Source organism: Mustela putorius, unplaced genomic scaffold, assembly GCF_011764305.1.
Source record: "Mustela putorius furo isolate JIRA1106 unplaced genomic scaffold, ASM1176430v1.1 tig00003962_pilon_pilon_pilon, whole genome shotgun sequence".
NCBI lineage: Eukaryota > Metazoa > Chordata > Mammalia > Carnivora > Mustelidae > Mustela > Mustela putorius.
The window spans coordinates 1,251,749-1,265,539 of record NW_025422106.1 but is presented as its reverse complement, the minus strand read 5'-3'; the positions used below and the strand labels follow the sequence as shown (position 1 = coordinate 1,265,539).

The 13,791-nt window shown below is 37.7% G+C and overlaps 1 protein-coding gene across 4 annotated transcripts in view; it reads right to left on the bottom strand.

Moving 5' to 3' along the window:
* The window catches only part of FBXL20 (F-box and leucine rich repeat protein 20), a 105,240-nt gene that overhangs the window by 9,741 nt on the left and 81,708 nt on the right, over positions 1-13,791 (bottom strand). For all 4 annotated transcript variants that reach the window (XM_045070313.1, XM_004764668.3, XM_004764669.3 and 1 more), the window contains 7 exons: positions 11,863-11,958; positions 9,858-9,984; positions 8,466-8,540; positions 5,302-5,432; positions 3,248-3,308; positions 2,309-2,353; positions 412-468 (listed from right to left, as the gene is read on the bottom strand). In XM_045070313.1, coding sequence (XP_044926248.1) covers positions 412-468; positions 2,309-2,353; positions 3,248-3,308; positions 5,302-5,432; positions 8,466-8,540; positions 9,858-9,984; positions 11,863-11,958 — 592 coding nt within the window. The remainder of the gene's footprint in view (positions 1-411; positions 469-2,308; positions 2,354-3,247; positions 3,309-5,301; positions 5,433-8,465; positions 8,541-9,857; positions 9,985-11,862; positions 11,959-13,791) is intronic.

Here is a 13,791-nt window from a genome sequence, read left to right as displayed (position 1 = left end):
ACCATAAAATACTTAGCCTGGACACAAAATAGTTAAGCAGAATGTATTCCCACAGTGCTACTGGAAAGAGTAGCAGAGAACACCCCTAGTAAAGCCTTGATTAATTCTGTTTTACAGGACCATTTAGTCTCAAGGTGAAGCAAATTGTATTTTGGGCTATCCTGTCTCCTGGATCGCTGAAATTTAAACATTATTCAGGCTGAAGTGTAATTCATGTGGGAGGGAGAAGTCATACCCTCCTTGTCACTTTTCAATCTCCAAGTACTGATAAATTATCCCTTGATCCTCTGTAAATTGGTAATTTTCAGAAATATGTTTTCCCAAAATGGTAGCCAGACACCAAGAAGAAAGTATGAGGTAGGTTTTGATTAAATTCAATGAGCACATAAAACTTTAAAAAGTCAAACTTACCAATACTTGAAGTCGAGGACAGTGTATAGAAAGTTGGATTAATGTGCTATCAGTTATCTGAAAGAAACACGTAAGTTTATTATAGGTATAATTCCAAAAAAGCTTCTTGGCTATACCTCATTCTTGAATATAACTGTATTTCTACACTGATATCCTGATATTAATCATAAAAATAACAGATCTTAAGATTGAAAGCCCTTCAGCTACTTGAACCTGTTCTTTGAGAACCTATCCAGGAAGGCTTGAAAACATCTAGTCATCTGGAGTCTTCCATCTTTGAACAGGTCTATTGAAAATTCTCTTTTGTTTCTGAAATGAATGAAAATCTGTCCCCTTGTTATTTCTACCCACTGGACTTTGTTTTACCTCCTTAGAACCACCATAGAAAAGAATTAAGAGACGCTGCTCCATTAAAAAAAAATTTTTTTTTAATGGGAAAATATCCTCAAATTATTAAGTATATCTGGCCTAATTTTATAAGCCTTGATAGAACTCTGATAAGCTGGGTGTCAGGTATTTTCCCAAAGACGACAGAAAGGGGGCTGCTGGAATTTGGGTTAACTATGAACATTCAAGAAGGAGGAACTCTTGAAGGAAGAACAGTCTTTTAGAGTTATCTTAGGCTGGAAAGTAGATCAGTGCTTCTTTTCAAATGTTCCTCCAACTCTGAAATGATGATGATGACCATAACACACAGCTTCACAGGGGCTAAGAAATGGTGGGGGATGGAAGGTTGGGGAGAGAAGGTGGTGCACATCACTGAGAAGGAGTAACACTGAAGAGGACGCACTGCACACTCAGGCATGTGTGAGAGATGGATGGATGTGACCAGGTTCTAGTTTAGTAAGAACAGTTGCTAAGGAGTGTCTGGATAACAAGTAATTTAGAAAAAACTGACCTCTATATAGTTACTAGTATCTTTATTTTTACCATTAAAAAGATTTACTAATCTATCTCCTTTTTAGGAGTCCCCCTTCAAAAATTTCTCTCTGATCAACTACCAATCTTGAAGCTCTTAAAATAGGTAATAAAAGAAACAGTGGCTAAGGCAGTATTTGGTCTGTCTGCCCAAAGGGCAGAGTTGGATCTCCAGGGCTAATATTATAAGGGGTCCATAGTCTCACTGAACTAAAAAAAGGTGGGGGCAGTGCCATACTGTTCATGTGATGGGGCTTTAATTATTTACTACTGTTATAACCCTGTATGTCTAAGGAAACACTTTAACATCTTTACGGCCTGAATGCTTGGACCTACTTTCTTTCCACTGGCAACCTTACTGATGGCATGTATTTTCCTAGTTCCTTACCATGTATGGCACGAGTACTTCTGCCTGGACACCTGGAGGACACCTCAATAAATGAAGAATCAGCACTGCCACCAGGCACTATACTACACTGGGACAGGGAACTGAATGTTTCGATGTGTATGTATTATGTAAGGTTTTTTGTGTTTTTTTTTTTTTTTTTTTGCCAGTCTCTATCATATTGTATCTCTCTTTTTTTTAAAGAATTTGTTTATTTTAAGGAGAGATGGGTAGAGGGGGGCAGGTGAGGGAGAGAATCTCAAGCAGACTCCCCATTGAGCTTGAACCCCAGAGTCTGCAAGCTGAAACAAAGAGACTCCTAACCAACTGAGCCACCAAGGTGCCCCATGATAATGTATTATTTTTAAACTTTTTAAAAAAGATTTTATTTATTTGACAGAGATCACAAGCAGGCAGAGAGGCACGCAGAGTGACAGAAAGGGGGAAGCAGGCCTTCCACTAAGCAGAGAGCCCGATGTGGGGCTTGATTCCAGGATCCTGAGATCATGACCTGAGGGGAAGGCAGAGGCTTAACCCACTGAGCCACCCAGCTGCCACGATAATGTATTTCTGAGTAGAAATCTACACTCTTACCTGAACACACTCTTCCAGGTCCATTTTTTCAAGCTCATGGCAATTCTACAGAATACAAAACCAAACATTATAGCACCAAGATTTAAAACATGGGAAAATTTAAAGCCAGAACACTAAGAACCAGTATTAAATACACGGACAAAATCTTAAGTTTCAGAGCTGGTGTCATTCTAATGTCACTTTCTGCCTTCATTAATCACACATTTTAAAAGGCCTTGATCACAGTGGAAATTTCTCAATTACGTATCTATTATCTTTTAAGTCCAAGGGAATAAATTTTCTGCCCAATAATACCAAGCTAATACAGAATCCTTCCAACCATAAATAATTTAATGAAAATTATCTCTTTGAAAGAATGGAAGGTAAACTGTGTGTCTTCATTGAGTTATGCCATGTGCTGCCCCCTACCCATTAGTCTTCCATCAGCAAATGTCCCTCCCCAGAGTCCATATATGCTAAAGACAGTATAATTTTGAATACTATCATTATACAGTGATTTATAAAACTATTCCAAGTATTTATTCTGGAGAACACAAAAAAATCTCTTAAACCACCTCCATTTAAAATCAGGTCTATATATTTCTTTCAATGTTACTCTCACCCACCAGTCACACACCAAATAACCAAGAAAGCTTTTCCACGAAGCATTAGGAAGGCCCTGCCTAGCTTACCATCTAATGAAAAAGTGGCAAATCAAGTCTCAAGAAGGAACATCATGGTCTCCAAGACACATCTGTATGTCTGTATTTCTAGAGCAGTTCACGTTCTTTGGGCCTGTGGCTGCAGCACGAGAAGGCTCAGGCACACTAGCCAGAGAAGTGCCCTCACACTCCACACCCTCCTCCACTTTGCTGCCATTCCACGTTTCCCTTGTTGCTCACTCTTGTGAAATTAAAAAAAAAAAATTATTTTGTAAAGAACCTGGAGAAAATAACTTACCCTGGCCAGAGTGGTAAAGCCTACATCTGTTAATTGAGAACACCTCGCCACTTCTAATATTCTGTTGAAAAACAAAACAAAACAAAACAAAGTGAAAGTCAAGCCCTTGTTTTCTGAAAACTGGGTTTACTAAAACAGCAAGAATTTAAGAAAACAACCTCCTAGTCCCTAAACACTGCATGATAGAGTGACATTAACAGCTAAGCAAGTCTGTATACAGATCTTGCCATTCATTTTCATGGAGTCATCATAAAGTGGTCCTGTAAATACCACATTTCAGGGTGACGCAATCAGAAGAATATAATAGAAGCTTGTAGTTAATGCCAAAATGCATTTAAAAGCCTTCTTGATGGCATACTGCTTACCCCCAGAGGGCAGCCTGCTCCTAGAAAACAAAGGAAATGGAGATAAATACTCTGCTTCAATTAATCTGTTGCTTAAATAAATTATTCTCTTTCCCCATTTTACATGTAGGTTCACTCAAATTTAAATAGCTTTTAAAAATACTATGGAGGGACTGGTTAATTACAGGCCTGTCCCATGTATGAAATTCCACACTTATGAAAAAAACACCCTAAGTGTCCTGCCTCTTCCCACAGGCTCCCAGGGAGGCCCAGCACAGAGCGGGGCTGAGCTGGCAGCCAGTCTCCTACTCAGGAACTGCTGAACACCAACCAAAATACTAACCACAGGACCTGGGAATCAAAAGTAGCTCTTTTTTGTGAAGAGTCTGGTGACATCTGCATGATAGTACCAAATAACATCTTCATGTTTGCTTACGAATTACTTACTACATGAGTTGAAACAAACAAAGCTATAATAGAAGAAATCATTATCAACCAGCAATGAGAAATGAACATCTAAAGGGAAAGCAGGATCTGACTGAACCTAACTTTTGATTCTGATATTTGAGAGCCTTTCTGTTCGAACAATAAAATAAACCGTGAAGGAGTAAGAAGCCGAACACTCCTTGCTTTAAAAGAGAAAAAGGTCAGGCGTAATATTTTTAGGGAGGACTCTTGCTGCCTCCTTAGCCCCAGGCCTCTGATAGTATTATTTTTTGACCAAGTCTATGATATATCAAGGAACTCTGATAATCTAGGCAACTTTTCTTTTAACAATTATGGTTAGGCCTCTGGCCAGGTAATAACAAAAAGCTTTAATAAATTTACATGGGTTTATAGTGATTATTATATGTGGTTTCCTGGGTTCTGGACCAGACTGCCTGAGTTTGAACCCTTGCATCCGAACTCACTAGCTGTGAGACCTTGAACAGGTTACCTGATCTCTCTCTGTGCTTCAGTTTTCTCATCTGTAATATGGAGATAGTAACAGTGCTTATATGCTATTATGGGGATTGAATGAATTAATATTTGCAAATCACTTAAAACAAGGGTTAACATATCTAGCATATAAGTCCAAGAAAGTCGTTTTAAGGACAAAAAAGGTATATGGGGATCATCCTTATTTATTACAAAACAGCATGTTGTGTGCTTTTACAGAACCAATATGGGTTTGAAAGCATGTGCATGCTAACACTGCATTCTTAGTAAATTATTCAGCCAATGCTTCTTTAGGCAAAGAGGAGGAACCACAGAGAAATCAGGCTTTCTCTAAAAGACCATGAACACAAAGGAAGTATTCCTGCAGGGCTATTTTTTTTTTTTTTTTAAATACTTAATGCTAAGTAGCTGGCATCATTACCACAAGGTAAATAACCACAGGGCAGGCCTTTAAAAACTTTCTTCCAGAAGGAATTATATGAAGTATTAATAAGAGAAAATGCCTTTACTTCATTTCTAAGTAGAAATAAAATGTGAATTTTTTTTTTCCTAGTATGGATAGCAAGAAGTAGGAAACAGGGAACATTACCCCTTGGTTTAAGCTAATTATACATATAATCAAGTGAGGTACAAAGCAAGCAGGTTAGCACCTAAAAGGGTAGTGACCTTGTAGTGTCTACCTTAAAAATCTCAAAGTTCCGAGCAATAAATTCGCGTGAAGAAGGCCTTTGTTCCTTTCCCGATTTTTTGAGCTAAACAAGAAATGTTTACCTAAGCCGTGGGCAGTTCTGACCTAGAGCATTCAGGATGGCATCTGTGATGTTGGAGCAGCCGGAGGCACAGAGGGACTGTAACTTATGGCACCCTCTGCATATAGTAATGAGACCTTCATCTGTGATTTGCTAAAAAATAAAAGCAAACCCCCCCATTGGTATTAGTAACTCAGCAGAAAAAAAGGAAAAAACGTTACCTCTGAAAATAAGCACCAAAAAGAAATAAACTAGTTTAATATTAATCAGGTAGCAAACCTAAAAGAAAATTAACACACTTTGTTTCTCCTTTTCAGTTCCTTTTGATTTAATGTGCTCATTTCTTTCTTTTTTTTTCCTTTAAGTAGGCTCAATACCCAACATAGGGTTTGAACTCACGACATGGAGATCAGAATCACATGACTGAGCCAGGCACCTCTGTGCTCATTTCTGGTGTAAACGGAAGAAGCTATAATGGGATTCTTTTAATGTAATGGGACTGCGAACAGCATGAGGTGCATCATGGGTTAGATTCAATTAAATTACTTTAAAACCCAGAAAACAGATAAGAATGGCAGTATAAACATATTTGCAAGTTCAAAATTGACACTGACATTGTTAATGAAAAAATAAAACAACCTGTGGATGACAGTTTCAACTTCATATCAACCACAGATCTTTTTCTTTCTTTTTTTTCCCTATTTAGTTCTTTATTTTAATTGTAATAGTGTAAAAAAAACTTAATTTATGGAGATAAACAGCTGTATCCAACTCAAACATAATTTTATATGTTTTAAATTATTCTAAAATTTGAAAAGGACACATCAAAATGTTACGCTAAAAAAAAAATGCCAATGTATAAACATCCTAACATGTTGGATGTGATTAGCAATTCAATTTGTCCTGCTAGATTCACAGATTTTGTGTAAGCCTCGTAATAAAGCTCCCTGTCATCTCTGTTCAATCAGTGTCCTTAGGTTGCCAGGAAAATTAGAAAAAAAATATTGAGCTTTAAATATTTACTGCTTAAATCAATATATTCTCAATATTGTATAACTAAAGCAAGATACAGATAAAAAAGTGGATGCAAAGGCAGATATAAGATGTATTGTGAGGATAAATTAATGAGGATCAACACATGTGGAAGTAACTAAAAAGGTGCCATGCAAGTGTGATGTATAGTTATAACTAAATGAGGATAACTGAAATGTAAAGGGGAAAGCAGCAATCAATAAACATGCATATGTACCAGGTCAATGAGAATTTGTGTCACATAAGATCAGGAAAGTATATTGTAGGACTGTGCTGCCTTTTCCTTCCCTTTTTTTTTTTTAAAGATTTTATTTATTTATTTGATACACAGAGAGAGAGCGAGAGAGGAGACACAAGCAGAGGGAGTGGCAGGCAGAGGGAGAAGCAGGCTCCCCACTGAGCATGGAGTCCAACGCGGGGCTTGATCCCAGGACCCTGGATCACGATCTGAGCGGAAGGCAAATGCTTAACCTACTGAGCCACCCAGGTGCCCCTGCCTTTTGCTTCTTAATGTTTTCAAGTCTTTAAGGGATTACTGAGGAAGAAAGATGAGAAAAGTCACATATAACAATTCTTCAAAGTTTAAAAATAATAAAATTTACTGAACTTCAATGTTTTCAACTTAGTCAAGAAAAAGAGAATGGAATGAGAATGTACTTTGGTCACGTCAACAGTTTTGGTCAGAAACGTGAAGTCTGGGGCACCTGGGTGGCTCAGTGGGTTAAGCCGCTGCCTTCCGCTCAGGTCATGATCTCAGGGTCCTCGGATCAAGTCCCGCATCGGGCTCTCTGTTCAGCAGGGAGCCTGCTTCCCTCTCTCTCTCTCTGCCTGCCTCTCCATCTACTTGTGATTTCTCTCTGTCAAATAAATAAATAAAATCTTAAAAAAAAAAAAAAAAAAGAAACGTGAAGTCTTAGGAATGAGAATCATTGCATCACATCCTACAGAAGGAATGACTTATGCCCTAAGATCTGGGTGAAGGGAAAGTGTAAAATAAACAGATGACAGAGCTGGTTCTTTGTGCTTACCGGCTGGGGTTTCTGTCTGCTGGAAGGGCCAAGGAAATGAAACTAAAACAGCAAACAGTAGGTATGGTATATATGTGTAAGTAACATATATCCACACAAATACATACAGAGCGTATCTGTGTGTATATACACATATGTAAGATCCAAAGATGCCGGAGAACAGTTTTTTCCTGTCACTGTAAGATGATGATTTCATGCTTACAGCAGTTGCGTAAGCTCTTCCTGTCAGGCCAGATATTTCAGTTTCATAAATGAAATTGGGCAGTTAGCAACTATGGCAATCAGAATTAAAAGGAAGCAGTGATCAGAGTTAAAAGGCGTATCATTCATTTAACTCAGTCTTTAGGAGCCTCCTAAGCAGATCATTATCAGCACCATCCCTTATGGGCTGGAAGGGGGGCTGCTTCAATTGCACAAAACATGGCCCTATATCTGTCACCTTTCAGCAACCACTATGGTCTCAAGTTTCAAGAACAGGAGGGAATGATGAGCAGAAGTTTTAGCAAAAACAAGGCAAACCCTCATCAAGTCTTTTTCATTGCCATGAGAGGCTTTCACTCCAAGGCAACACATATTTGTAATTTTCAAGGCAAGAGAGAAAAGATAAAAGTATATTGTTGATGTTCTAGGACCCTGAATAGTTTCAGCAAATTGAGCAAAATGCAGGGGTTTGGGGATACACACAAAAGAGGTGACAGTCTAAAAAAGCCAAATGTGAATTACAATACTACTTGGAAATACTTGAGTACATTTTGCTTGTCATCTGTTTAGATCAGTGGTTCTCAATAGTTATGACTGACTGATAGATCTTCATTGGCATAACTGCAATTAATTAACCAAAAAATATTCTAAGTACTAAAGTCTGTGAATAATTCACTTCTAAAGGTAGAAAAGGGGTGGAGTTCTAGTTAGCTTGTTTGGAAATCTGCATGGGCTATCTTTTATATTGTCTACGTCAAAACCCTTAGGAGTGAGTGTCCTTAAACATGCCAAGAATCGTATCTGTGTGTGTCCTGTTTCCCAGGGCTGAGGTGGAAAAACCACTGGTCTTAATGATGGAAGCTTGTACAATAATATTACTGCAATGAACTACTAATACAAAAGAGTTGTGGGAGGGACAGCTTACTAAGCAAGTCTGCAGGTTCAAGGTCACCAGTTCAGGACAGTGTGCACCTATGTACTTCAGAGCTTCATCTTCTAGCTAGAAAAATTAAAAAGACAGAAAAAAAAGATTACTGACACTGTTTCAAGAGATAAAGATATAGGAGTATACACATTTCGTCAACACATGCTAAATAAAGCCAAGCAAGCTTCAAAGGAACAATGAACCAGAAACAATGACCCATGATCAAATAAAGGCATAATTCATGTCATTAGTATGATTATCAGTATTTTTCATCAGTTCCAACCACGTCAAATTCACATGATCACCAAATCAAGGAAAAGATAAAATAAACACTGCCTAATGTTTATGGATTTCTCTTTTGATAAGTTAAGTATGCCTCACAGCATTCTGCTCAGGGATTATGAAGCTAAAATAATTTTCACACTTCTGTACTTCCTATATAAAAAGTTTTTTTTAAAAAACAAACTTTTGGGAGCAGAAGCTGAGAAAGGAATCCGGTTTATCTGCTGCTGGAAGATGAATGCCACACGTACAGTGCTGAGAACAGATGGCAAGTAATTGATTATAATGGTGCATTCCAATCAATATTTTTCAGGATTCCATAAATAACCAGAAGCTCAAGCTGTTGTTTTAAGACAGTCTTACTTCCAAAGCTCTGTTTCAAACAATGGAACTCCTCCCATCACAGTGAAGGAATAAGGGCACTTTTAACAGAAGCCAAGGCACGGTTTCAGTAACCATTAATAAAAGAATGTCACAAGAGCCTAACCCTACTTTGTCAGTCACTTCTAAACTCACTTCTGATTATTTCCTTCGAGACACTGCCATGTCAATTCTTTTTTTCTTTTTAATCACCGTAAAATAGAAAGATAGTAAAATTTTTAATAGCAAAATATGTTGGGATTTGTAATGTGACTGGCAGAAAGTAAACACCAACACTATAAAATGTAGGTTCTGTATACTTGGCACATTTAACCTGGCAGTTAACTGCTGCCTAACTAACTAACTAAGTGAAAACTGCTAACTAAGACTGCCTTCCTTGCCTCTCCAGTTCAAGGTCTCAGGCAGTGACGACATGGCAAGTTTTCTTCTCAGATTAAATTGTGTAAGATGCTTCCTGCCTATGGTGCATGCTCAGTGTGATCTTCTCTCCCTATCTTGCCTCCCCTCAAAAATTTTATCTTTGATCAGATGTTAATTCTTTTCATATATATACATATATATGAAATATATATATATATATATTAACTCTAAGGAAGACACTTTAATTTTTGGTAAGCATGTATCCTTGATTATTAATATACAACTACAAATTCCTCCAGCCAACATCTTTGGGCTGCCTACAAAGTTCACGGTTCTTCTAAAATTCACAAGCACTACAAGGAGTATTACCTGTGTGCAGCCTTTTAAGAATAAGGCCTTGAGACCCCCACAGCCTCTCACTAGTGCTTGGATGCCATCCTTGGTTACTTGGTCACACCAGGAAATGTTTAATTGCTCCAACAGTGGACATCCCTCACTTAGGACAAAACAAAATGAAACAAATATATGACTAAATCCAATTCCAAAGGCATCAAAGTCTCATTTTATTGGCTATTTAGTCAGGGAATGGCTACAGCCCCATGCTTTCCCACAAGAATACACTCATTTACTTAACATAGATTTAGAATACAGGCAATCTCACAACAAAAACAAAGCCTAGTTATCAATTTTGGTTGAGTTCATGTGGGACTATATCCTGAGGAGAGCTATCTCAAATCCAGCTAAACTAATAAGCACAGAGCACAGTACTGTTTTTCAGGTATATCAGACTGTTATGGAGGTTTATGCTTTTCAAATATATTCTTTTTGCACTTATCTCATGTTTAAAAGGTCTCTGGAAAGGAAATGGAAACTAAGTGACCTGTTCAAGTTAACAGAGTAATTAGTGAAGGGTTTAGATTCAGATTCTTTATCAAATAATTCTTTTACTTATCAAAGTAATAATGAGGAGGTTTAAATTCTTATTTAAAAAATTACAAAGGATCTATACATTTTCCTTATCTGTGAAGTCTCCTCAGTACAGTCTCCATAGGCTAAAATTAGGCTATACTGTGTTTGATCTCCACCTTCTATCAAATATCCATTTTATCTTTGATTTCACATTTGAACTATTCAAAAATCCCAAGCTCTATGATATTCTTTGGAAAATATTGCTCTAATTGTTTTATAAAATGAAGGCAGGGGATCTTGGTTCAAGTCCATTCTTCAACATTAATGGTATGACTTCAGACAAGTCACTTTAGGAAACCTGATTGAACTTCTCTTAATTCAAGATCAGCCATAGCCTATGCTCTTCCCAAATGGAAGCACTCACTTCTGTAATAGCACTTACCATACCGTACTATGTCGCTAAAGGGCAGCAACAACAATACCTTGTTTAGTGAGGTTGAATCACATTCAAAAATGTTTTGGATTTTCTTATCTTTAAGTGTCTGTCCTATCTGCCTCAGATGGTTTTCAAATAAATGAAATCATTTATGTGAAAATATTTTATAAACCATAAATGCTGTTATCTTATACTGTTTATTATCTCACCTGGCAAATGGCCTTAGATACATATGTACTCAGTATTCGTAAGGAAGGTCTAGAAGCCATTTTTAGATTACTTATACTCAACTAAATCTACATTTCTTCTTTTAATAGCTTAATTTTTACTATTTATGAACACAACCAATAATGGGACCATAATTACCTGTAAAAGACTGATAAAAAAGTAAAGATACAAAGAGAATGAACATTTCACCCTCCTTTTAAGGTATACTTTCTGTGATGTATTTTTAAAAAAACAGGTTAATATTAAAACAAAACGTACTGAGTGCTCACTCTATGCCAGAAACTCTCCTAAGCACTCTATACACATTAGGTTGAACCAATGAAGCTGTCTTTATACCATAAAAGCTGTTAAATACTGCCAACTTTGTATGGTTTGGCCTAATATTATCAAACAGTGATGAATACTGTTTAATCCTAAGAACAGAACTATGAGATGACAAGGAAAAGCTCACAAGGGTTATATTTGTTCAAGGTACCTGGATAATCAATCACCTGACTCTGAAGCGATGCTTTAATCACTAAGCTACGGTATGTGGTGGTTTCAGGAGTGGGGGCAACCAAGCTTGAGAGAAATCTAATCATTCGCGTATACGCTATACCAGTCTGTTCAGAAATCCTAGTTATCCCTAGGCATTTCATCTGAATGTGTCCTGTAATTTGGGCAAGTGATCTATTCTGAACTATAATACATACCCATAGAACACAGTTTCCTTCGATTCTAACTTTATTTCAGTTATTTGAAATTTTTAAAAAACTCAGTATTTGTTCTGGTTATTGGATACTCTTGTTATAAGATATTTACCTCAGAGCTTTAAGAGACATGTTTGTGATTGATGTACAGGAAGCCAAGTCAAGGTGCCTGAGTTTGGAACAGAACTTGCTAAGGCTAGTACATGTACTGAAAAAATGGAAAAAGGAGAAAATAATGAATAAACAAACAGGGACACATCTTTAGTAAATCATATACGATTCTCATTAAACCCAGGTGTATACATAAGAACGGTAAAATTTCCATACCCCAAATAAAAGCAGTTACAAATCCTGGGACCTTTCACGCTGAGGAAGAGGCAGGTGCCATTCACAAAGAAGAAAGGCTGTGCTGTGTATGAGAATTAGCATGAGGGGATGATGATGCTTCGTTCTCGTTTGGAAATGTTTTACAGCAAACTACCTATGTGCTCACAGGAGACCTCTATGCATTTTGCAAATACAGAAATACCAGAAAGCTAGCTTAGAACTTGCTAGCAAGTGGTGCAAAATGAAGACTGAAAACTGTCTCTGCTCTTTCATTTAAATCTCTACTCAAGATAATCTTTTGCATGGCAGTAATGAAATGGTTGGATTTTTGCAAAGTATATTGAAGATAGACTGATATCGGGCTTGAATAAGTTAGTTTATGTAATATCACTACCTACCTGTCCTTAGGACTTAAAAAAAAAAAAAGATTTATTTAAATTTATTTTTGAGAGAGCAAGTGAGCAAGTGTGAGTAAGGAGAGGGGCACAAGGAGAGGGAGAGAGAGAATCATTAAGCAGACTCGGCAAGCGTAGAGCCCAACATGGGGATCTACCCAGGACCCTGAGATCATGACCTGAGCTGAAATCAAGAGGTGACCAATTAACCAACAAAGCCTGCCAGGTGCCCCTCTTTTTTTTAAAAAATAGTAATCTTGGGGCACTCAGTTGTAATCTGGGTGGCTCAGCAGGAAGCCTGCTTCTCCCTCTCCCACTTCGCCTGCTTGTGTTCCCTCTCTCACTATGTATCTCTCTGTCAAATGAATAAATAAAATCTTTTTTAAAAAAAGATTTTGTTTATTTACTTGACAGACAGAGATCACAAGTAGGCAGAGAGGCAGGCAGAGAGAGGGGAGGAAGCAGGCTCCCTGTGGAGCAGAGAGCCTGATGTGGGGCTTGATCCCAGGATCCTGGGATCAAGATCCAAGCCAAAGGCAGAGGCTTTAACCCACTGAGCCACCCAGGCACCCTGAATAAATAAAATTAACTTACAAAAAAAAAAAAGTAATCTCTACCCCCAATGTGGGGCTTAAACTCATGATTCCAAAATCAAGAGTCATATGCTCCACCAACTGACCAGCCAGGTACCGCTTTATGAATTTCTTAAAGTCTCTTTTTTAAAAAAGATTTATTTATTTATTTGTCAAAGAGAGAGAGAGAACACAAACAGGCAGAGGCAGAGAGGAAGCAGGCTCCCCACTGAGAAAGGAGCCCTATTCGGGACTCGATCCCAGGACCCTGGGATCATGACCTGAGTTGCAGGCAGCCACTTAACAAACTGAGCTACCCATGTGTCTCTTAAAGGCTCTTTTTATAAAGATTTTTATTTATTTCAGAGAGAGAGAGAGAGATTAAGTTGGGGGCAGATGAAGAGGAAGAGGGAGAAGCAGACTCTCTGCTGAGCAGGGGGCAAGGGGCAGCTCAGTTCCAGGACCCTGAAATCACGACCTGAGCTGAGGGCAGACACTTAAACCCCCGGAGCCACCCAGACACCCATAAAGGCTCTTTCTCCGCAACGGTCAAGTTCTCATTTAATTTTTTAAACTTATGATGGAAAATTGCAAATATACACAAGAGTGAGAAATAAAAAATATACCTGTATCATCACTGAGCTTTGACATTTATTAGTATTTCACTATTTCTACTTCATCTATTTCCCTCTGCTTTTTGTTCCAGTATTTATTTATTTTTAAAGATTTTATTTGTCAAAGAGAGAG